The 25601-nt window shown below is 37.0% G+C and overlaps 1 protein-coding gene across 2 annotated transcripts; it reads right to left on the reverse strand.

Moving 5' to 3' along the window:
* Nucleotides 1–463: 463 nt before the first annotated feature.
* On the reverse strand, nucleotides 464–24051 carry LOC139714121 (calumenin-like). 2 transcript variants are annotated; one of them, XM_071625844.1, is made up of 6 exons: nucleotides 23616–24051; nucleotides 17245–17326; nucleotides 12279–12399; nucleotides 4700–4939; nucleotides 3558–3769; nucleotides 464–664 (listed from the first exon to the last, which is right to left on the reverse strand). In XM_071625844.1, the coding sequence occupies exons 1-6, from the start codon at nucleotides 23840–23842 to the stop codon at nucleotides 560–562; spliced, it is 987 nt and encodes a 328-aa protein (XP_071481945.1). In that variant the 5' UTR covers nucleotides 23843–24051; the 3' UTR covers nucleotides 464–559. The 2 variants fall into 2 exon arrangements, with proteins under 2 accessions (XP_071481945.1, XP_071481946.1); XM_071625845.1 differs by lacking the exon at nucleotides 12279–12399 and adding an exon at nucleotides 13293–13404 and having other exon boundaries at nucleotides 465–664.
* Nucleotides 24052–25601: the final 1550 nt, after the last annotated feature.

Raw genomic sequence — 25601 nt, forward strand, 5'->3', positions numbered from 1 at the left:
CTTATGGTGTAATCATCTGTAGGAATCAACACTGAAAGCAGGCAACAGCTGGACTTTACATAATTCCATGTTTTAATAAATCATTTTACCACCCAGTGTTTTCAGGATGTATGCATACTAGACCTAATAAGATGCTTCTTTCTCTGCATTCTACAATGTTAAAGGAACACACATTGTGACTCTCACTCACATCTGACAGAATTTAAATCAACTTTGAGTTGTTTTACTAATGCTCAGACATGCTTGGAGTACTCCATTTGAGCACAAAGAAGTGAGTGGTACTCCACTTGGACTAATGGTATCTACAGCCATGTGACATATTAGTCAATGGTTTCTGTTGTGTGACAAATTCTAATCAAGGAAAGGACATACAGCTGCCATACTGACCATCACCTTCCAAAAAACAGCTGAACGTTGAGTATCTTGAGATGCAACGATGATGATGATGACAATGATGATGATGACGACGATGACAGTCACACTCTACTGCTGTGGTGGATCATTCCAATCAGTCTACTGCATAGAATGTTTGTCTATCTTCAAAGGCAATAAATGGCATCTAAAACTCGTCATGTCTTGTCAGAGCTTCTCCAAAGTCTGTTGCTTGGCTGCCAACAAAGAGGTCATACTTGGCAAGAATTTCAGCCTTGGTTAGCTGGCCATCCTGTGATGAGTCAGGCAGAATGGAGATAAGAAAAAAAAGACCAAGAAAAGTATGTTAGCAAACCACATAAAGCAACAATAACAACAAAAGAAAGGGTTCCGTTGACTTTGGCTTGCATTTTCTAAAAAGGAAAAACAAAACACGACAAAGGACAAATTGCATGTTGTATAGTCAAGCAGAAAGCATCAGCTTCTCATGTAATCACTTCCTCTCTCACTAGTATGTCCTACAGTGTACAATGTATGTGTATACATGGCCTTTAAATTTTGATGCTGTTCAGTAATCTTGACTACGTGCCACAGATCGATTTTTAACCCCACATCAATAGACAAAAAGTCACATTTCCTACCAAATTTAACTCATTACATCAACTATTACTGGAATTTCTGCCAGAACTATACAGCCAGGAAATGACATCTTAATTAAAGACACTCAGTCGTGGCGAGTGGTTTGTGCGGCACGGAGACGAACGCAACACGCTGCCTCCCCCATTCTGTATCAAATGTAGTGACCCCCGAATGAGAATAGCGCTGGCTCAATGGGTCAGCGAAAATACGGTAGGCTACAAGAGAGCTCCCTGTGCTTATCTCCTAACCCAAAATGGCTGTCCCAGCGAGCCACGAGAGCTTCCGAATGGACGCACACTCTCAGTGCGCATGCACATGAAGAGAGGCCGAAAGAGCCACGCGTCTTCTGGCCTCTCTCCTCCAATCACCGCAGCTCACGGTGACAATATTTGTGTATGATGCGTACACACACACGCACACACACACACACACACACACACACGCCGCAGCGTCTTCTGGCCTCTCTCCTCCAATCACCGCAGCTCGCGGTGACAATGTTTGTGTATGATGCGTACACACACGCACACACACACACACTTGTCTCAGTGGTAGCATTGCCCAATTGCATGCACAAACTTCGGTCGTTCGGAGTTTACGTACCATTAGGGATGGCGATCGGCTGCCTTTAAGATTTGATTGAAACTTAACCACTCTTATTTAACCTTTCCTCCACAACCATGTGCCTGAATGACCAAAGTATAGTGATTTTTTTACCTTAACCTTTAACCTTTAGCTTCACCATTCTGATAATTTCTCGCTATTCATTTGTACTCTTTTCCTAAAATGATATTTTGGCTTTTAACTAAACTCTACAATTCTATAAATGTTCATTTTCCTTAACCTTTCTGACCCAATTGACATAAAACTGCATAGCTGAAACTAGAGCTGCTAAATGAGCACTACAAATTGTGCATCACAAAATGAACAAAAATTCACACCCCTTGACTTTATGTGAGGACTCAAAAAAGGTGAAATGGGTCAACAGAGTCAATCTTGAGTTTTTCATATTTTCTGAAAAAGCTATCCATCTTCTATATTATTCTTTAGTTTGGGATCATAACATGAATGGGAAAGCGTGATTTCAGCAGTGTTTCTACAACCCTTTTTAGGGAGAGAAGAAAATGATCAGGTATGTCTTAGAGTCCCCTTTTCATTTCTTGAAATCCTTTACACACTCTTCACTTTCAAGTCTAATAACTTTTGAAAGGATAACTCTACTACTTTGAAAGTTGGCATTAATCATAGACAGAATGGCCCGAATTCACAAAGGTGGTACAAATGAAACCATGGTTTAAACCATGGACAAAAACCATGGAGCGCCAAGTGTCGCACAGAATATTTCGTTACGGAATTGGTCATTTCATCGACAAAATGACCGCTTCGTTAACGAAATTATCATTTCGTGGACGAAATGTTCATTTAGTTACAAAATGTTGTCATTTCATTGCAAAATAATCATTTCATCAACAAAATGACTGATTTCGTAACGAAATATTCCATGCAAAACTTGGCGCTCCATGGTTTTTGTCCATGGTTTAAACCATGGTTTCATTTGTACCACCTTTGTGAATTCGCGCCCTTGTGTTGATTGAACATGTTTGATTTCAGCTTAATCTGATATCCCTTCATTGTTGTTGGTCCGGTGGTTGGTCCGGTGACTGCACAGCTAGCACGGCTTCGTAAAAATTAAGCGCTTGAATAGACCCTATACTTCAGAGCCTCTTTTCTCAGTTCACTCTTTTCCAGAGTGTGTGCTTTCTTTCCAGTATTTAGGTAGGTTAGGGAAGTCCATTTCAGTTGAGTTATACATCATTTTAAAACTCTATTATAAGAAATTCAAGCTTCACACTTTTCACCATTTGGAAAAAAAAAACAAAAACAAAAACAAAAACAAAAACAAAAACAAAAACAAAAACAAAACCCTGATATCAAAAGTAGTCGGTATGTGGTTCTGGTAATGTAAATACATTGTATGCATCTATAGACTAAGGTTATTTTATGCAATTCAACAATATTAGCTTCTCTGGCAGGTACAGTGCACCACACACATTGGATCACTGCACAGCAGATTTCCAAACAATTTTAGTATAAAGTGGACTATTGAGGTGTTTGTATCCCTTCCAGTGCCCTGTTTTATCAAAACAAATAATCGATTTTAAATTCCCTTAACACACAGGCTGCCATAGACTTATGATAGAAATCAACTTTAAAATCAATTTTAACCTGTTGAGGATGGTTTGATTTTGCTACAACATGTATTTCGCAAAGACGCTTGCTCGAGTATACTCGGGACTCGTCCCCGACGGGTTAACTCTTCATAAAACAGGGCCCTGGGGGGTGTTTCATAAAGCTGTGATTAAATTAATGAACAACTTACAAATGATTGGTGATCACTTCTGTCGTGCTATACTTAACAGAATTTTCATGATTCAGCACAAAAACTGATCACCAGTTGTTCTAAGTCATTCACAACTTTAAGAACAGCTTTATGAAACAGGGCCCAGACAGGGTGTCAGACTTTTAAAGTGGGTGATCTCAAATCTTGCCTTGTCTGTGTCCGATTCATATATAAGGTGCTTAGCTTCAGCCTCTGAATGGTCGTAGTCTTCTGGTAGAATCCACTGACCAATCTCCTCTTTGTCCATCTTACGGTCACCATCTTTGTCTCGGAATGCAAAGAACTGTTCCCTTTCACTGACCACCCAGTCTGGCTCGACGGCGCCATCTTTCTCACGTTCACTCTTGGGCCACATGTCACCTGCCATGTATCCAACAGAAAAGAAGGGAAATAAAAACAAGGCTTCTCTGAGATGACAGCTTGGATAAAAGTGGTTGAAAATAATCTTTAAAAAAAAAAACCTAATGGGAGCAATAAAACATTCTCTTGCTTTCATTAATGCCTCATGCATCTTGAACTACTAACAGACATAAAAATGTACAAATTTCAGATCTTGGGTATTTGTTTCGAATTTATCATGTCACTGCCGACAACCAGGGATAGCCTGGTGGTTGTGTCACTGTTGGCAAAGCAGTGGATAACAGGTTTGAGTGCTGTGGTTTCTTTTTTTCCAAGATCCCGTCATGTGTGTTAAGTTACACATCTGGGTCAGCAGTTGCGTTCATATGAATTTCATTTGTGGAGGGAGACAATTGGAGGAAAGTTCACACCTCAAAATACTTCATCTCCTTCTATTACTATACATACAAATACTTCACATCAACACCTACATTGACATTGCCACAGAGACTCCAGTGGTTAGCCATGTAAAGCTGTATTGAAGATTTGTGCTGACTTTAACCTAATTCTTAACAGGGTGAAGACTAAAACGTGCCTACTCTATTAAACAGGTTGTCAAGACTCTCTAGCACGTGGAAATTAGTTTTACTCGTTATATTGTATCATATTGTGCTGTGATTTGGACATGAATAAACACTTACATCGGGAAAGCCTAATAGTGCCATCAACTTGTTTGTGTGTTTTCTCATGTCTTTCTGAATACTGCCTATACAAGTTTTCTATTTTTGACTTTGTTGGTCAGAATTTAAACATTCTGGCAATTGAATTATTTTGTCACAGTAAAAGGTACTGACAGAGCCATCTTGGTGTGTGTGTGTTTGTTTTCTTATAAAGAGATAATACATGCAATGAATAATATACAAGTTGTAGAAATAGGAAGTCTGTCCTCACCGATGTATTCCTCGATGTTGACAAAACCATCTCCATCTTTGTCGATGTCTTCCATCGTTTCCTCGACAACGATTTCTCTCATGTGTGGCTTTTCTTCAGGATGCAGAAAACCGACGAACTCCTCGTACGTCAGCTCACCGTCATGATCAAGGTCAGCGACCTTCCATCGCTTCTTGTCCCGACGGATCATGGTGCTGAAGTCCATGTGGTCATTTTCTTTCATCCTGGTCAGCTCATCCTCTGTTGGACGGGATGGAAAAGTGACAGGAATATCAGTGACATTATCTGACACAAACTTTATAGGAATCAATCACTTTGAGGCAAAAAGCCTTCTAGTCAAACTCCATCTCTTTGCTTCTCTGTATTTTTGCCTTGTGGACAGTGTTCACGTGTGAAAATTGAGGGGGGGAGGAGGGCTTGCTTGCGACATGATGGGACAAAGGATTTGTGTGTGGTAAGGAAAGGAGAGGAGTTTGTGATAAGAAAGGGGAGGGGATCGTGGTAAAGAGGGGGAGGTTTGTGTGTGAGGAGAGGGATTGGGAAGCTTGGAATACCATTCTTATACCATGAATTTATTCACATTGGCCTAAAATGACGTGGGATCCATCGCAAGACTGCTGATTTCATGAAAACATGATATTTGAAAATTCAAAGCCTTCTTATTCTATATGGCCATTTTTACAATCAGTGGTGTAAAACACGGTTTTGGCACTAGTTGGTGTATAACTTTCTTATACACTGACAGATATGCATTATTTTTTCTCATAAACTTACCACCCACAGTGTCTACCTTGGGTACCTTAATGAACTTTCCTCTCTTTTTCTTTCAGATGTGGCATGCACTTACATGCTTGAAATCCAACACTTTTGGTGTATGCACTCTGACATGGTTTTTTTGTCAGACCTAGCATATTAAATTGTTCATTCCTCTTCATTATTTTTGTTGTTGTGGTGATAGACAGGTATCCAACATTAAGAACTATTATGTTTACCAGGTTCTGCTTTGTCTTCTTTAAAGACTGAAATTGTCCAAACTTTATGTTTCGGAGGTGACATTTTCCGTTAACAATTAACCCCTCTTTTGAGTTAGCTCTTGCTCACAATTATAAAATTCAACTTTGCTAATTTCCATCAAAACAGAATAGTAATCAATCTGACTTAACTTCAATCCAAAGATTATTTGATTCAAATAGCTTATCATTTTTTGGTGAGTGTTTATAAATTTATGCAACTTTTCCGTTAACTTTTTTGTCACCTCCGAGACAACAGATTTATGTATTTGATTTTTTTATTCTTGACATCAGTTATACATTACATTTACAAAAATGTAACATATCCCCTCACATTATCTCTGAAGGAAGGTAGTAGAAATATAGCCTGTTGTTTTCATTTCGGAGCAATTTACAATTTTCCGTTAACACTTGTCACCTCCGAAACAATCGTCACCTCCGAAACAGCAAGCGTATTATATTTGATAATTTCTCGAAGACAAAGCAATTTTGTTTGATTCTGTCCAATTGACAGGAATCTCTTTTGGATGAAAATAGTAATATGGCAACAGGAAGTGAGAATTTTCTGGAGATTAATAAAAGATCTAATAAAAACTAAGAATTACTGTTTCGGAGGTGACAAAACACTGTTAACAAGAGTTTTTGCTCATTTCTATTGAAGAGAAACCATATCATGTACACCAATGGTTTGACTTATTTTAGTAACATAAGTCTCAAAGTGGAGAAATCAACTAACACACTCTCACTCTTATTTTTATTACTATACTGTACGTTTTAGGGCAAATTTACATTTTTTTCACTTTTTTAACAAAGAGAATGCACAAAATACACCCATCTGTTGTATATATAATATTGTAATCAAGATCAATTCTCCTGCTTTAGTTAAGTAAACATATAGATGCTTTCATCTTAGAAGCTTGATTTCCAATTTAAGCAATTTAGTTGTGAGGATTTACCAATCACAGCTTTCCATGTAGGTTGCTTTTTCTTGTGTTTCGGAGGTGACATTGTTTGTTAACACCATATTGTTATGTGATAGTGAAAGGCAAGACTTCAGTTCCTTTTCACTATCTATTAACATTTTCTACAAAATCATCACAACAGAAGTGACTTTTGTATACCTAGCTCACCAGAATTCCCTTGATACCAAAGTGATACATGCGGCAGTTCATGCATGCCCTACATTGTAGTCAACAATCTTTAAAAAAAAATCATAAAATAATCAAACTCCACAAAAAGGCCACATGCCTACATGTATAGCTGGTACACAACTTGTTCTTGAATTCTTAGTTGTTGTTTTTCCATGTACAACGTGGTAATCATAAACAAAATTATGTGATTTTTTTTTTAAATATGGCAATAATTATTACATTTTCCAAGTTGAACCAACTGTTTATGACATTGTATTTTTTAAAATTATTGAAGTTATCTGACAACTAAAGTGAACAGAGGAACAAGTCCCCAGGACTGGAAAGGGAAAGATCCAAAAACAAGATTTGTATTTCTATCTCAATATAATTTTGATGACGTGTTTACCTTGTTTTGTTATTATGTTTTATCTTAGAATTTGGCTTTAAGTACTGAAATTTCAAGGAAAAGAAAATGGTTTCTTAAAGGACAAGTCCACCTTCATATACATGTGGATTGAGTGAATGCAACAACATTATTTAGTAGAACACATCATTGATAGTTTGGGAATTGGACAATCCATTCAAAAGTTATGTTTTTTTTAAAAGTATCTACATTGTATGCAATCACTGCTGGATGAGACAACTACGACAGTGTATGATGTCACATGCATACAACGATATAAAGAAAATATAAGTGAATTTCACAAAACTTTACTTTTTGAAAAAAAGTGCACATTTCTTCAACTTGCTACTGATGTATGTTAGGGCAATATTATTCACCCTGCCTTCCAAAAGAGAGAAGTCAGGTGTTCTTTTGTTATGCAAGAAAAGTGAAAATATGTTGAATTTTCTTGATACTTTCTCTATATCCTGATACACGTGTGACATCACAAGCTATAGAAATCTTCTCATTCAGCTTTGACTGAGCAGAAACTTCAAAAATTCATAACTCTGGAATGGATTGCCTTATTTTCCTCAAACTCTCACTGATGTTTTACTAATATTGCTGTATTTACTCAACCCTCATGTCTATTGAGGTGAACTTGTCCTTCTTCGGTCCCTTATAGGGTTATTTGAGACCAGTTTGTGTCCGGGACCTTCTGTGAAGTTGATGGGTAAAATTACTGAACAAAAAAAAAAAATTCCCCATAAGTTCACACAAAAGCATTATGCTGCTCTCTTCAGCTGGGAAACACAAACTGTTGTCTTAACCAAACTGTAAAAACTTGCTAAAGATTAGTATGAATTACAATCTAAAACAAAATATGAGCTAGTATCCACTATCATGAAAGAGAATAACTAAACAAAATAACAAGTAAGAACTGAAAGAAAGAGCTTATATTTGAAAATTAAAGCCATGAGGAAAGACATGAATGTTCACAATATATTACTTGTAGTTAACACCTGAGAAGTTGGGTTGTCTCTGTGTTGTGTCACCTCCAAAACAATAAAATGATTTTTTCTTATCTTATACTTTTTACTCTCAAAAGTGACTAATGATTGCTGGTAATTTTCAAGCAATTCAGAAAGATACATAAAATATATTTTAGTAATGTCAACAGTTTAAATGAATCTGGTATATAGAAAATTTATCCCAGATGAACCAAACACCTTTCACCAGTATTATAACATTTGTATGGTGGCTATCAAGAATGATGAAGAATTCATGAACATCCTTGAATTAATCTACATGTATTTATAATACTATGTTCAAACAAAAACATAATACAAGTCAAATAAGAATTTTTGCTTTTGGCATTCATAACCTATGTCCCCACCAAAAAATTACAATGGTACCCTCCACAACGATAACTTTAAAGATAGTGAATCAATCTAAAATACAATTTGAGGGATTGAAACTATAACTCATTGCCCACACCTTACAGAAAACCCCATTCAATTTGCTTCAGAGGTCAAAGAGAAATGAGGATTTTTGTAGAGCATGTCAGGAATCCCTTCCCTCCAAGTTCTGTACACTGTATATTGTGTTTATACATTGATATGCAGTTCCAAGAGCATCCAAGTGCTAAACTTGGAAGAATCAGACTCCTGACATCCTTCTATAACAATCCACATTTCTTTTAGACCACTTAACCAAAATTGCTTTCTGCAAAATAGAGCTAAGATGTTATAATTTAAGACCCCAAAGTAGATTTTAGCTGATTTAATCATATTGGGTGCTATCAATGCAAAAGTCTAATTGTATTTTGTATTTTGTACTTTTTTTTCTTCTTTTTTTTTTTTTTTTTGGGGGGGGGGGACATACTATATGAATACTTGAACACAATGTTAACATTGAATGTCACCTCCGAAACAAAGTTATTCTTCCCTGGTGTTGTGGAATCAAATGTTCTGAGAGCAAAGAAACATTACTAAAATGATCTTACACCCTCATTTCAATTTAAGGTAGAAAATGGAATGCCATGTTTCTTCAGGTTACAATATCTAGCTTATGTCCGTCATATTCTTACTGTAAATGAATATTTCAACACAATGTTAACATTGAATGTCACCTCCGAAACGAAGTGATTCTTCCCTGGTGTTGTGGAATAAAATGTTCTGAGAACAAAGAAACATTACTAAAATGATCTCACACCCTCATCTCAATTTAAGGTAGAAAATGGAATGCCATGTTTCTTCAGATTACAATATTTAGCTTACAACCCGTGTCCAAATGGAAGGCAAACTACCGGTGCCCATGCTAATTAATGAAGTGTAAAAAAATACTTGTTCTGTGTGGTTTATCTGCTTGAAACAGGAGTTAATTTCTTGTTCTCGAGTTATACTTATTAAAAACATTGATAAAAAGAAAAGGTTTTGTGTTATTGTCACTTATTCTCAAAAAAACTGAATGTTAATATTAATGTCACCTCCGAAACATTCTATTATGTTAACTGTCACCTCCGAAACATCCATGTGTGAAAAATCCAAGATTTAGAGAAATGATTGGAATTTCATTTAACCTACATAGGAAGGTAGCCCTTCTTAAAGACTTGTTATAGTATAGAGTTTGACCTGGCTTGCCCTCCAATAAATAGTTAAAATCTTAAAAATTGCATGTCAATTGGTATTTTTACCAAAAATTTATAAATCTCATGTATTTTTTTTTAAATTCACTTTATATTCAACCCCCAAATAGTTTTGATTCACAAACTATATATTGTTGTTAACCATATAAACTTTGCATGGTGAAGTTTGACTACAGAATTTTGTCATTATGGTGCAATTCATGAAAACAAAATTTTGCTTAAATTTACTTCAGGTGCCAGGGTTTTCCTTAAATTACACCAATAACTCTTCAGCTTTAAGGTCTGAAATGTTATTTTTTCAAAAATTTGAATACTTTCCAACAGGAATCAAACAGAATAATGAAAAAATATTGTGTTTGAAATTTTGACCCTCTGCGTACAAAAGTTACACCACTGATCATAAAAAAGGCCATATCAGATTTCACTTAAACTTCCACTACACATTGTCGTTTTGATCATACCCTTTTTAAAATGGAGTGAAATGTAAAGAATTTTAACTGTAGAGCAGAGCTGCACACTAATCCATTTCTACTACTGGTCCCACCTATCTGTCAGACCAGTAGGTACCCAGTTTTTCCATTTTTTACTGGTATATTTCAGAAAAAGTTACCAGTCCGACAGTGACTTTTACTGGTCGGGATCATCAGACCAGTGCCAGTGTGCAGCATTGCTGTAATGATTATTTATTGTAAATGACGTTGAGAGAGAAATGCTGCAAAGATCAAAACTGAAACTCAGAAAGGAATCTTTGGAGAAAACATGGAGACAGTGGGTGTCTCCTCTCCCTTCACCGTTGAGGACCGACTGAATTTGTGCTACAACACACATTTCCCATTGACACCTGCCCGAGTATTCTAGGGACTCATCCGCCAAACGGGTGAACTCATGAGATCATTGGCTGAGAATGAGAAGGGTGTTACGGTACCTCAAACACTACGGCCTGAATTCACAAAGATGGTTCAATTGAAACAATGGTTTAAACCATGGACAATTTGTATGGAGCGCCAAGTGTTGCATGGCCTGTTTCATTACAAAATGATCATTTCCTCAACAAAATGACCATTTCACTGATGAAATGTTTATTTCATTAACAGAATGATCATTTCATTTCGTCAACGAAATGACTGATTTTGTAAGTAAACAGGCAATGAGACACTTGGCTCTCTATACAAATTGTCCATGGTTTAAACCATTGTTTCAATTGTACCACCTTTGTGAATTCAGGCCTATGGCTTTAGAGGTACCTCTATTATTCTCAGGTGACGAGATTGGAACATATAAATGATACAAATAATATGGCTCAAACATTGAAATACATTTAGCATGCACAGTATACAATGTGTAGTGTTATTAATGAACAGTCTGTACTTGTGTGTGTGTGTTTGTTTGTTTGTTTGTTTGTTTGTGTGTGTTTTTTTTTTTTTTTTTTTTTTTTTTTTTTGGGGGGGGGGTCCAACACTGACCAGAACAAAAACTGTTCATAAATGATACAGTAAATTATTAGCGTCATGACAACAGAATATTAGTAATTTACTGGTACACAAAAAATAACAATTATAGAATGTGTCATTTAGCCTGTTGAGGACGAGTCCCGAGTATACTCAGGCAATATCAGTCTGTCCTCAACAGGTTAATATAAATGTCTGGCTGGCAGAGATATTTTGGTTTTATACAGTAGGTCGAGGAGTGCAGTCTTTCATAATACACTGGATTAGCTGCATTATTACATGATATACAAGTTTGTAAGTATTTACAATTGTAGTAGAAACCCATAAAATTGATTGGGTCAGCAGCCTACAGCTGTAATAACCCTGAAAAATAAAATATTGGTTGGGAAAAATAAAATATTGGTTGGGAAAAGAAAAAATGATTTCCAATTTCTTGCATTTGCTTTTAGGATTCATTATTTTTCCTACATGAATCTTTTTTATTACAAACATAATCTTAAAAGAAACTTTAATATGAGATAAGTTTGATATAGGTTTTCTAGCCTTGATTACCGGTACTGTTCTTGTGCAATGTTTGTTGTCCCTATTCATTCCAAGCTGCTTAATCACCTGTCTTTACAGTTTACAAGTTTTTAATAGTACTTGTGATCTCATTTGTAATGAGTAACTAGGATGCAGAAGATTCAAGTGCATTAGTGAATAAGAGTTACCTACATACAGGTGACTCCTGTAACAATACAGTCCTTGGGACCAGTAGTTGTCTTTTGTATAGATACAAATTGTAATCAAAACTTTGTTTAATCAAGTTGAACAAATAACAAAGAAAGGCAGCTAGATGATACATTTGGGACTGAAACCTTCACTTCATTGTAACAACATTTTGTGATAAACGTGCTCAGTATAGCAGGAGTCGGGTTCACTGAAGATGAAAATATTCCAGCCATACAACACTCTGTCCTGACCTAATTCTTGCTCGTCTGCACCGTACGTTCCTCGCATGTACTCGTTCCATCCAATCTTGTCGTCTTTCTGGCTGTTGACCACATTCCAGCGCTCTACCACATCCCTGTCAATTGCCTGCCGCTAGAAGGGGCGGGACATAACTCATTGGAGGGATACAATTCGCTGTAGCTTGGCACCATTAGGTGTCAAACTTAGCAGCTTAAGATGCTTTATAATCAATTCTAAAGCATGTATCTTGGAACCAAAGTTTCTTCTCTATTTGACGTAGAATGCTTCACCTTAGACTATCAAACATACTATCAGTAAGTACGACTATGAAATCTAACGATCAAAACATCCTCCTAAAATGTAAGGAACAATTATTCAGCTACCCTAATTTTCTATGCACACATTTTATTCTGGTAAAGCGTGACCAGCATCTTTGATTTCTTTCACTGCTTCTGAATTGATTATTTCACATCCATATTAAAGTCACCTTCACAGATGATTGGGACATGTTTTGATATGACAGGCTTTAGTGTTATGGGAGGAGAGGTGAGCTGCGTGCAAGCCATATTAGCATGGTAGGAGTGTACACCCTGGTATCAACTTGTGATAAATGTTAGTATGGCATCAGTCTAAGGCAATATTTAGCATTGGTCAGCCAGCAATGATAATGCAGCATTTATGCAAAAATGAAAACAAAACACAAACTTATAAAATGTTTCGATAATATCTATGACTTTGATGTTTACCACTCTGTGACATGGTGTTTCAATCTCATGATCAGGCTTGTTGACAGGAATAATGATCAGACTTTTCATTCTAGAGTCAACAGCGCTCACAGATTATTTTTAATCACATGAAAACCATTTATCAGGTGGTTACCTGAGACCAGAAACAAATAATTTCATGTTACGTTGTACTTTAAATGGTTCCTACTATGCAGGGCTCACCAATACAAAATTTCACCTTCTATGGCATTACCAGATGCAAAGCAAAACTTTTTTTATTACTAAACCTAGAAATCTCACCAGATAGGCCGCTGTATGTAGTCTGATTATATTCGTCCCAAGATATTTTCTGGTTCCCGTCAATATTGTGGCCCTTCCACTGCCTGTCAACATCGTCGTAAATATATCGGCTCTGTTTGTAAAACAACAACGATAATACAAGAATGAGAGAAGGCAACAATAACAAACCAGGAATATTACTTTCATGTCTGCCCCCCCCCCCCCCTCCCAAATCAAAAAAAGTCTTTGGCTTTAAAGGGGAAGGCTAGTAACTGATCAGTGGGAATCAGTGGAAATGCTGGGAGATGATTGTTCCAATCCTTATGGGGTTCATTCAAGAGTTAGATCTATTGTTGTGTGAAAATGATTTGCTTCAGAACGGTCTCATATTCAAGTAATGTGCAGATTAATGCTCCGTCACTGACCAGGGACGCTAACCTGGAAGCATTAAACTGCACATTACTTGAATATGAGACCATTCTGAAGCAAATCATTTTCACACAACAATAGATATACAATGAACTCTTGAATGAATCCCATAAGGATTGGAACAATCATCTCCCAGCATTTCCACTGATTCCCACTGATCAGTTACTAGCCTTCCCTTTAAGCCTGCATTTCTCCTCTAAAGAATTCACAATTCTTTTGGAGAATGCCTGCATACGTATAAATCTAACCATTCGGCCATTTGATTCCATGTTTTGTTAATATTTCAATGTTTAGGGAACAGAACTGGGTTTATGAAGGACCTTATAATAGAAAGCACAGCAAAAGCAGAATGATATAGAAATATCCTGTTTGGTGAGTATTGCCCACTACCATATGTGCAATTGCCTATGATATACTGTAAAACATGATATATTCCCGGCATGAATTTTTCGCTTATTGGAGCTGACGGCTTTTTTTGCGGCATGAAATTTTTGTGGACTGCCACTTTCATGTGCAATTTTAATTTCGCGAATCTTGGCGCTCGCGAAATTAAAATGCACGCGAAAATTCCTCGTTTTACAGCTAGACATTTTACTTTTTAAAGGACAGACTACACACAGCTGCCTATGAAGTTGGATATCACTCTTGCACAAAAGTCCACATTTCCCTCTAGAGAACACCGAGATCAATGTCACCCTAACTCTAACCCTAGCCCTAATCTTAAACTGAGTAAAAACTCTAATCCTAATCCCAAAGCCACCTAAACTTATTCATGCTACTTAAACATAACGCATAGCAGGGGTTGCAAAATGGAAGTCTTGCCCTGTACTGTACATAAAAATAGCAGCCATGCAGGAATTCATCTCAGGAGACAAACTTTATCATAAAAAGGACGGTGAAAGCGAGCCCTTTTACACTGAAGGGAAACAAACCCAAGAATACTGATGTGAATTGGTGTGAATACATGGTGGAATGCAAGAGCTACAATGTATGGTAAATTAGACATGTCAGAGGATTAGCTACATGACCTACAAGTGTACATTAATGCATCTAATGTTTAAATGTTTCTCAAAGCTCAGCATGCGGTGAGAAAAGAGCAAATAATAGAAAGCAAAAACATTCCAGTTGGCTGACAAACCAAGTACATCAATTTGGAGGGAAATTCTGTGCAGCTAAAGATCATAATGTTAAATCAAGAATTAATTCAAAATCAATTCAAAATTAAATTACAATGTAATTACTGAATTAAAAATTCAATATGTTCAAAATCTTCCTATAATCAGTTTTAATTCAAGGTTTAAAGGATAATTCCATGCATCTATTGGGGAGAAATGCACAATAAGTTCTTCCATTCAAATCATTTTCACTGGATATCGAGTAGGGGCATTTGAGAAATGTCAGGGATGACAATAGTTACAAGTATGTTCAGATGACAAGCCCTAACCACAAGGTTAAGCTCTTGCCTCCTAACTTTTACGTGTGTCCAAAAGACGAATCTTAATACTGACGTCGTGGTTAAATACCTGCCCCTTTGAGTGCGTTGATTTTTGTGTCCACACGGTGGACCCCCCCCCCCCCCCCCCTTCATGGTTAGAGCACTAACCATAAGATTTATCGTGGCTCTTAACATGGAGATAACCTTGAGGTTAGCTACAATTGTAACCCAGAGTGCGCCTTCACGGTCCGTAACTACAAGCTCTAACCTTGAGGTTTCCTAATCTCGAGGTTAAGGCTTGTCGTCTGAACGTAACTTATGAAAAGAGGGAAAAGAAAAAGAAAAAAACTTTCTTGATGACTATCATTTCCTTACATCTCCCCACATAGACCTGTCTGATTCATCTCAGTGAGTGTACAATAAACTCAGGGATGAGATCACTCTCCCACTTTCATTGTAATACAAATTATGATGGGACCATATTAGTGTAACTTTTTAAAGGACAAGTTCACCTTCATATACATAAGGATTGAGAGAATGTAGCAATATTAGTAGAACACATCATTGAAAGTTTGAGGAAAATCGGACAATCCGTTCGAAAGTTATGAATTTTTGAAGTTTTTGTGCAGTAACCGCTGGAAGAGAAGACTACTGCAGTGTGTGAATAACTTAGATGTCACATGCGTACAACAATATAGGAAAATATAAAGAGAATTTCACAAAATTTCATCTTATGAAAAAAGTTCACATTCCCCCGACTTGTTACCGACAAATGTTATGGGTAATATTATTCCCCCTGCCTTTAGAAAGAGCCAAGTCAAGTGCTCTTTTATTATGTGAAAAAGTGAAAATATGTTAAATTTTCTTTATATTTTCTTTATACTGTTGTACGCATATGACTCACAAGCTGTAGTAGTCTCCTTATCCAGCGGTTCCAACACAAAAATTTTTAAAATTCATAACTTTTGCATCGATTGTCCAATTTTCCTCAAACTTTCACTGATGTGTTCTACTAACATTGTTGCATTTTCTCAATCCTTATGTTTATGAAGGTGAACTTGTCCTTTAAAGTGAAACAATACACCTTTTACCCACATTGTGGCATAAAATTTTGAAAGTTGGAAAGTTGCTTCTTATCATCTCTCAGTCAAGGCAGCTGGTTTTGTCTTTTTGACAGCTTGGAGAATTCCTTTTGAAAAAAGAAATGGCATTTTTTTTTAATGCAATAAACTCTAGCCTTTCACTTCATTTGCTGCAAATTTAGCATTGATAAGCTAATAATTATGAGGGCTATGCATGAAAATGGATCTTAAACTTTGACATGTTTGACAAAAGTCATTCCCTTTATAAAAATAAACCTACAAAGGTTGACAAAAAAAAAAATGCATTACAAGGTTACTTTTGCATGCACTTTTTGCTCAACGCTGATGTCAACTTGTATTGACCTCCATGTAAAGACCCATGTCAGTTTGGTGCATGCTTCTATGGGATTTTAGTAGAGTTAAAAGGCTTGCATAAATTTGTACATCTGAATTCAAATATCAGTCATATTCAATGTAAAACTTTTTTCATCAAAAGATAGTACATATCTACAGTTTCAAATGACACTTATCAAAGTACTACTGGCTTACTAAAACTCTTAATATCATTCCCGTCAATCTGTTGACATCAACATCCCTGCATTGATCTGAAACTTTATGAATATTATTTCTGATAACTTTATCATTCTGCCTCCCAGTCAGGTATTGTGACACAATTTTTTCTTTAATTTCCACATATTCATTTCTCGCTTGGACTTGTAAAAAAAAAAGATATTACACAAATATTTAACCTCCCTTAGTACATGTAGTGTAGGCCCTATGTAACATATTCAACAGTTATTTAAAGACACTGAACTGAAAGAAAAAATCTGGCTTCAGAACCATTAAGACATTAATCCTCTGACTTCAAGTTATAGAATTTCAAAAAGATGTACTTTTACCCACCCATTATAGATGAAATTATTTTGTTTTCTTTTAGCATCTGAATATTAGCTCCATGGCTTGTCTGTCTCACAAGTAAAAACCTTGCTCTTTGGAATAAAATTTAAGAGAAAGAAGATAGTGTTACCTGCTGATGAATGATCCATTCCTTCAGCTCCTCTTCCGTCACAAAGCCATCCTTGTCTTTGTCAATCTTTTCCACAATTTTTCTGCAAAACAATATTTGTCACTTTTTGATAAACAAATCAAGTATAAAAGGGTGTGTACAGTTCTGGTCGAGGTGAGGATTTAGCTTTTAACGTTTTGCGAGATATTCAGAAACCACTTTATGAGATGTCAAAGAGCATGCAATTCTAAGGGGTATCAAAAGTTTATTTGATGAAAATCGGTTTTGAAATGGCTGAGATATCCAAAAACAAGGTGAAACAAAGAGATCCTAATAAAGTTGTGGCCTGTGGCCTTTTATCATTATCACTTTTTTGGATATCTCAGCCATTTGAAAACCAATTTTCATCAAATGAATGTTGAATCCTTCTTAAAATTACATGCTCTTTCATATTTCATAAGAGGTTTCTCAATTTCTCACATAAGAATGTTCAAAACATGAATCCCCACCTCAACCAGTATTGTACAGTCCCTTTAATTGAGATAAAAATTTGAGGTGTACTCAAATATACAGTGTACTTTTTATCAAAGTACCATACCAAGTATTATACTGACACATAAATGAAGGACAATGTCCAACATTCAAATACATGTACTGGAAATTCTGTCCTGCACTCCTTAATGGTTCAGGAGTATTAAAAGGCACCCGCCATACGCTGCCATACCCGTAAACTTCAACCAAACATGTACTATTTCTGCATAAAGCATAAAAGCAATCTACATCATTACAATTTTAATTATTAATGGCAAAATTAGGGCAATCCATGGGTTTCCATCAAGTAGGTCCTTACTACAGTAGTTTTACTCAAGTGCATCAGGCACAATGAATCACAACTATACTAGTTTATTTCCATCTAACAAACAAATTCCTAACATTTTCAATAAAGGACAGCAGACATGTCACAGAACACTGACTTTAGCTCTAACGTCTGAATACTCTAATTAGTGGGACGAATCTATCTTTTTCCATTTTGAGGGTTCCTACGTGTGTATTTGTTTTGAAGTTCTCTCCTTCAGTCAGAGTGACAAGGAGAGAAAAAAAACAGTTCACATCAGTTGCTGCCTAATTTCGGCTGAACATTTCTACATGTGTTACTCTTGTATACACATGAAGCTCACAATATTCATGGCAAGATTTTCATAATTTCAAGCCATGACCACAAAGGTTAGGTCATTGATAAAAACATCACAGAGTATAGCCCGACCAGACGCCATCAGCATGGCGACTTCTGTACAGCGACAGGCCAGGGCTGTGTATAGTAACAAGGAGTATCTCAAAAGCTGATACTACAGACATGTTAACACAAGTTCCTGTTGTAGCTGCAAGCATTAACCAACATTGTACTCGTAGTACAGCTACAGACACCGACAGGCCTAATCTCTTCCTTTCTGAATCTCTGCATCCAATACGATACGATCACCATAGTCACACTCGAGTCACAGAACTATTGTCCAGAGCCTCATTTATCAGACCCAGCAGAGGTGCTGCGCTGCATTGCGCAATGCCTTTGTTTTACATATATTTCTAGTCATAGGTCTATATAAAAGTTTAAATTAAATTAGGCCTATTTACTTTTGAGTTCGAGTCTTGACTGTCTTGAGCAATCAATCCTAATTGGGTCAATCCATGTCAAATCATCCAGTGCTTGTCACCCGACCCCCTCCGATTTTCTTTAAAATCGCACCAAATGTTCCCCAAAGTGTCTGACGGAAAATCCCAAAATATTTTGCCCCAAGGTCAATTGGTTGCTAAGATACAGCCTCACATAGCAACCAATGCGCATTCCAAAATATTAGTTAAAAGAAAATTATGCATTTTTGATTGATTGTGGTAGCATGGATATTTATGCAAAAGTGTTCATTATCTGGAAATTGAGAGAACTTTATAGTCTTTGCAAGAAAAACTGACTGTGACGGGAAATTGACTTTTCATTAACGTGCACGAGGTCACCGAAAATGGTGTTAAATGTTAATTTCGAAAATTTTAATGCATATTTAGAGGCTAATATCTTCCACATTTCATCACCTTAGGTTCTAAAATATTATGCTGTTGAAGGCTTTGACTTGCTCAGTAATTCTGAAAAAAATCAGCGGATTCGTGCCCACAGTTTTTACGGAGAGCGCCCTCAAAGTTGACAAAAATGAAAAATGTGCCAAATTCAAGGTCACAGATCACCTTTCGTCCCACCTAGGAATGGCATCAATTTTTGTGTATTGATAGACATTTACCTATATTATCTTGGGTTACCAAAGAAATTTTGCTACCGAAATGTTCAATGGTATATTTACCCCACTGAAAATGGTCGTAAACGGCCAAATTCCCATGAAATATCACATTTTGGGTTTAGAGGACGTTTTAAATGTCCATGCTTTCAAGATGAAAAGCCCTAGCCCTGTGATATTTGCTGTAGGGGTAGTCTGTTACACATATTTTAGTAATATATACCACAAAACACTTTTATTACATAATAATGACCTTGAAATTTAACCCAAAATTTGATAAAAACAATTAGTTGCTCCATTTTCCTCATTGCACTGCATGTAATAATGTGTTTTGAAAGACTTTTCACAGATCAAAATTTCTCGAATTATGAAAGCTGACAGCCTACCATATTAAGGTTCTAGACTATTTCGTCGGGTGCCCGTGCATTGGCCGCTAATGCAATACAATTTGTATTGCGTTAGCGGCCAATGCACGGGCACCCGACGATTTGTGCTCTTCTTTCAGATTTAGTAACAATTTGATCATGAATGTTATACCCTTGACCTTGAAGTGCTTCTAAAAATAGCTGTAAATTTGCTTACTACAAATTACACACATGACAGGTATTTTTATGGCATGATATACTTGTGATTCTTTCACAAACACAAAAGTTTTTATGGTGTAAAAATTATAAACTGGAATTAATCTATATGTGCTTGCAAGTATGTTACAATAAATAACTTTGTTCTGACAATGACCCTCAATTTCGATCGCAAAAGAGGACAGTAATATTTTGTGATTTTGTGTGCATTTCCTATGGAAAACAGTGCTTCGTGGTGAAACTCATAAAAACTTGACCATTTTTACTACCTATCACTTTGATTGATTAATTCTATTCAAATTATGGTAGATAAAGTGGGCTATGACAATTTCCAATAAAAAAAACCCACAAATGCTGCAGAAAATAAAAAACAAAGAAATACATAACAAATTTTCCAAAAACAAGAAAATACATAAGAATGGAAATGATTTTGGAAGTTGCCATAAGTTACAGAACAAATCCCCCAAAAAAGAAAATTCTCAGTGCTTTTAATGTGCGTTTCACAGGCTAGAATAAGAATCTGATGTGTTGGGCGCAATGTCCATAATATCAACTATCATTATGTACTTAAATACAGGTCTTTATGGGCAGGAATAGGCATTACTCCTGATTTTGAAGGTCATAAATTCAGGGTCATTGTCAGAACAAAGTAATTAATTGTAACATATCTTGCAAGAACCTATAGATTTAGTCTAGTATATAACATTTACACCATAAAAACTTTTGTGTTTGTGAAAGAATCACTAGTATGTTATGCCATAAAACACCTCTCGTGTGTGTAATTTGTAGTTAACAAATTTACAGCTATTTTTAGAAGCACTTCAAGGTCAAGGGTATAAAATTCATGATCAAATTGACACTAAATCTGAAAGAAGAGCACAAATAGTTTAGAACCTTATTATGGTAGGCTGTCAGCCTTTATAATTCTTGAAATATTGCTCTGTGAAAAGTCTTTCAAAACACATATTACATGCAGTGCAATGAGGAAAATGGAGCGACTAATTGTTTTTATCAAATTTTGGGTTAAATTTCAAGGTCATTATTATGTAATAAAAGTGTTTTGTGGTATATATTACTAAAATATGTATAACAGACTACCCCTACAGCAAATATCACAGGGCTAGGGCTTTTCATCTTGAAAGCATGGACATTTGAAACGTCCTCTAAACCCAATATGTGATATTTCATGGGAATTTGGCCGTTTACGACCATTTTCAGTGGGGTAAATTTACCATTGAACATTTCGGTAGCAAAATTTCTTTGGTAACCCAAGATAATATAGGTAAATGTCTATCAATACACAAATATTGATGCCATTCCTAGGTGGGACGAAGGGTGATCCGTGACCTTGAATTTGGCACATTTCTCATTTTTGTCAACTTTGAGGGCGCTCTCCGTAAAATCTGTGGGCACGAATCCGCTGATTTTTTTCAGAATTACTGAGCAAGTCAAAGCCTTCAACAGCATAATATTTTAGAACCTAAGGTGATGAAATGTGGAAGATATTAGCCTCTAAATATGCATTAAAATTTTCGAAATTAACATTTAACACCATTTTCGGTGACCTCGTGCACGTTAATGAAAAGTCAATTTCGCGTCATAGTCAGTTTTTCTTGCAAAGACTATAAAGTTCTCTCAATTTCCAGATAATGAACACTTTTGCATAAATATCCATGCTACCACAATCAATCAAAAATGCATAATTTTCTTTTAACTAATATTTTGGAATGCGCATTGGTTGCTATGTGAGGCTGTATCTTAGCAACCAATTGACCTTGGGGCAAAATATTTTGGGATTTTCCGTCAGACACTTTGGGGAACATTTGGTGCGATTTTAAAGAAAATCGGAGGGGGTCGGGTGACAACTTTTCTGAAAATTGGATGATTTGACGTGGATTGACCCACTTAGTAGGCATACTAATGCAATACGCATAGGCCATGTTTATGCTTCCCCTTTTCGGGCTAGAATCGGTGTTTTGGTACGCGTTTAATAGTTCAAAACGCGATTGCGTCCTTGCTTATTTTGATGTAACGCCGTTTCAAAACGTTGTTTCAAAACGCACAAAATAGTGCATTTACGATCAGCGTTCGTACAGAAACGCTGTTCGAGGGGAAGCATAAACGCAACTCACATCACGAACACGTTTAAATTACGTCGTCTCCATCGCCTTTCCGGTTCACTTGAAATTCGCGCGCCAGGCCAGCCGACCTTGTACTGTGCTGCAAGTGCTGATCCCTCGAGCTCCCTGTTGGTACATTACTACTGTACATGGTGACAGAGTTAATGCATGAAGAGCTCACTATTATATCATACATTCCGATTTTGTCACCAATTTGTAGATGAAGTACATACTCGTATTTTCTATCATTGTCTACAGTTCAGGTACGTGTGTATTAGTAAAGCAATCAAGATTTTATTAGACATGCATGAACAAAACACACACTCAGGCCAGAACTTTCAAAAAGCGCGCGCCCCAATTTGACCTGACTCTGCTGAGGTCAGCAAAGCAAGATTCGCAAATGCTCTTTCCAAGGCTCGAAGAAAGTGAACATAAAAACAGTGCTCCTGTGAATGGCGTTTTGAACCAGTGGCAGTGCCACAGTATCAGCCCCATGGACCCTAACCCCGGGACGCTCCGTATACAGTTACACACTGTGGGAGCGTCCTGAGTCAATAGAGTGCTATATCGGTAAGCTTGAAAAACATACACTGTCTGTCACAGATTTTCGCACCTCCGTAAGTTTCGAATATCACGAGAGAAAAAACGTACTTTTATAGTATACATAAGATTCTTATCTAATTAATACCCTTCGTTCACCTTGTTCTTGTTCACACTGGTCCAATGATCTTGAAAAAAACGTTTTTTCACGGCCATATACGGGTCCGTAGTCCTAGCTCCCCATCCCATTCACCATTTTCGAAATCAGTATGCAGTACACTGCGCACGTAAATATTCATGTGCTGGCGGAGTCGCAATGCGTTTAGCCTTCTGACAAGGCCTGCGCGCGCGCACCCACCCAGAAAGCAACGCAATATACAGCGAGAGGGTTTGCCAACAGTATGATAAGGCCTTGCCACAAAGCTACACGACTTGACGGCCAGCGCATGCGCACAAATCTCAAATCCGTTGACTGTATAAGATGTAGTTCTCCCGAGTTCTTCTCGACCGAGTCGCATTTAACTCATCAAACCAGCACGTCAGAACCAAAAGTTGAACGCAGTCAGTCTTCAACATTACATCTTCACCTGTGTCTTCATTGCAGAATTTTTGGATTCTAACAGTGTAGAATCACTAGAAACTAGATCTACGGCATAATCGTGATAATAGTGGAAGGCTATTGCTTGCCGTGTTAATTGCTAATTGCAAGTGCTGGTCATTTTGAGGTCGTGTATTTGTGGCGACATGACCCCCAAACTCCTCAATGTCAATGTCAATCGATCGCGATGTATCATGTAGATTGCTTCTAGTTCTAGGTCCTGATGGTTTAAATTTTTGTACTTTGAAAGCGAAAGAAGACGTTTGCTTACCCTAGTCTTTCCATGCTTTCTTCCGGGCTGAGATTGTCGAAAGTCTTCGCTTCTTCATGGCCCAGGAATGCATCATGATCATAGTCTGGGTTGTGCTCGTCTTGCCCGTAGTGTTCCTCGTCGCTCAATTTAGCCTCTTCCTTCACACGGCTCTTGTCCGCTGGCTTCGCCATAGTTACGGCGATCAGCAGCGTCAGGAACAGGCACACAATCACCGAGCTTTTCATCGTGGACGGAATATTTGTTGAGATATACTGAGTAAATATTTGGCAGGAGGGTAACGTCGCAGGCAAACAACACTGGACAGGTTTCACAATCTATCCCACGAGATCGGCATACAGAATGGAGACAGTTTGATGGAAATTGGAGTGTTATTGCCCAGTTTTTAACCAGACGTTTACGCTGACGTGGAGCAGACTCGATCGTGACGTGTCTGCAACCTTTCCGACCGGAAATACTTCCAATTTCCCCCATGCAGCCAGTTGATGGGTGATTGACCAATCAATAGCCGAGAAAGTGGAGGTGTGCGTCTCACCTCCAATCACAAAGTTCGTTTTATTTAATGCCCCGGAAAATGGTGCTCGATAACTACAGTAGCCAGGATTGGTTCGAAAGTGTCGTGTTGGCAGAAATTTCTCCAGAAAAGTCCAGAGCGAGAAAGGGGCTGGTGGCAAGCTTGTGGTCACCTTGTTTATCGCCCGCTCGCGAGGAGATCAGAGGACGCGTGCTCAAAGCGTGAGCCTTGATTTCCCCCCCAAACAGTTCCAACTGTATACAGACAGTGCCAACTGAAAGTTCACTTGTACTATTTTGTAGGTAAGACAAGGAGGTACTATAGTGAGCAATTCACTGGTACCTCCTTGGGTAAGATAGGTCAGGGATTTCTTCACAAATCAAAGCATTTAATAAACAATCCTAGATTACTACCTGCCCACAGGCAGGTTTTAGTACAAGGAAAGAAATACAATGGACCCGGTACGTTACAACACAATTGACAAGGACACATTAACTCAGCTGTTCAGCTTGATCAGCTGTTTCAAGACAAAATTTAAAAATGAAATTATTTCAACATACATTTAACCTAACACACACATTTACAAAAAAAAAAGAAGAAGATTACTCTAATCAGTCATTCGATTATACAAAACTACCAAAATACCAGGCACTACCAATAAATTTCATTAAATCCACCCCAACATAATCTTATTACACACCTAACAGAAGAACGGAAGAAAAATACATCAAACACTATAAATCCTACACATATTCAATATTACGTATTTAAAGGGAAAATCAAAATAAACATGCCCAGCCCGTGAATAAGTGCTATGTATTATAAGCATGCAATATACGCATATTATAATACAAAAATACACTTATTCTACAATGATTATAAAACGGTCATAAAAAAGAAACCCTACTTATCATATCTCATACATTGGACTCCCGGGACCAGCAGTCTTATCTCGCTGTATCGAAACGTTCCCTCGACCGAGAGAACGAATAATCAAACTAACAAACAAACAGCAACAACAAACACAGAGCGAACAACGCCTCGGCCCAAATCTCTACTTCGTCACAACCGAAACCTCACAATCATATTCGTCACAAGGGGAGAGCACTGTCCCCTAAAAATGAAAATTAAAATAGGAAATACTGTGCAAGAAATATCTATAGTTATAGAAACTCCCAAAATACAATGAGTGTTAAAAAAAATCACGTAACTGGTTTCGAATACATGTAGGAATATATACTGCTAAGAAAGTTACAATTATTATCGTTGGTGTAGTGTTTTGTTCTATTGTTCTTATTATATTAAGACACATCCCCTGAGCAAAGTTATAGTTGTCTTTAATAGATTTAATCCATGGCATAGGTATAGCCACTGTCAATAACACATATATTGTTTATTCACAAGAAGTTTACTTTATCCACTAAGACTAATTGGCAATAAAATATCCTTCACGATTATATATAGGGTGAAAA

The sequence above is a fragment of the Diadema antillarum genome, unplaced genomic scaffold, assembly GCF_040938485.1.
Source record: "Diadema antillarum isolate AM-2024a unplaced genomic scaffold, OU_Dant_1.0 seq00002167_RagTag, whole genome shotgun sequence".
NCBI lineage: Eukaryota > Metazoa > Echinodermata > Echinoidea > Diadematoida > Diadematidae > Diadema > Diadema antillarum.

Bases quoted from the DNA above. Each gene is read 5' to 3' on its own strand.
- LOC139714121 (XM_071625844.1), bottom strand. From the start codon at position 23,842: ATGAAAAGCTCGGTGATTGTGTGCCTGTTCCTGACGCTGCTGATCGCC. The intron at 17,327-23,615 runs GTAAGCAAACGT...ATTGTTTTGCAG, and splicing joins GAAAGCATGGAAAGACTAGG to AAAAATTGTGGAAAAGATTG. The intron at 3,770-4,699 runs GTGAGGACAGAC...GATACATGGCAG, and splicing joins CAACATCGAGGAATACATCG to GTGACATGTGGCCCAAGAGT.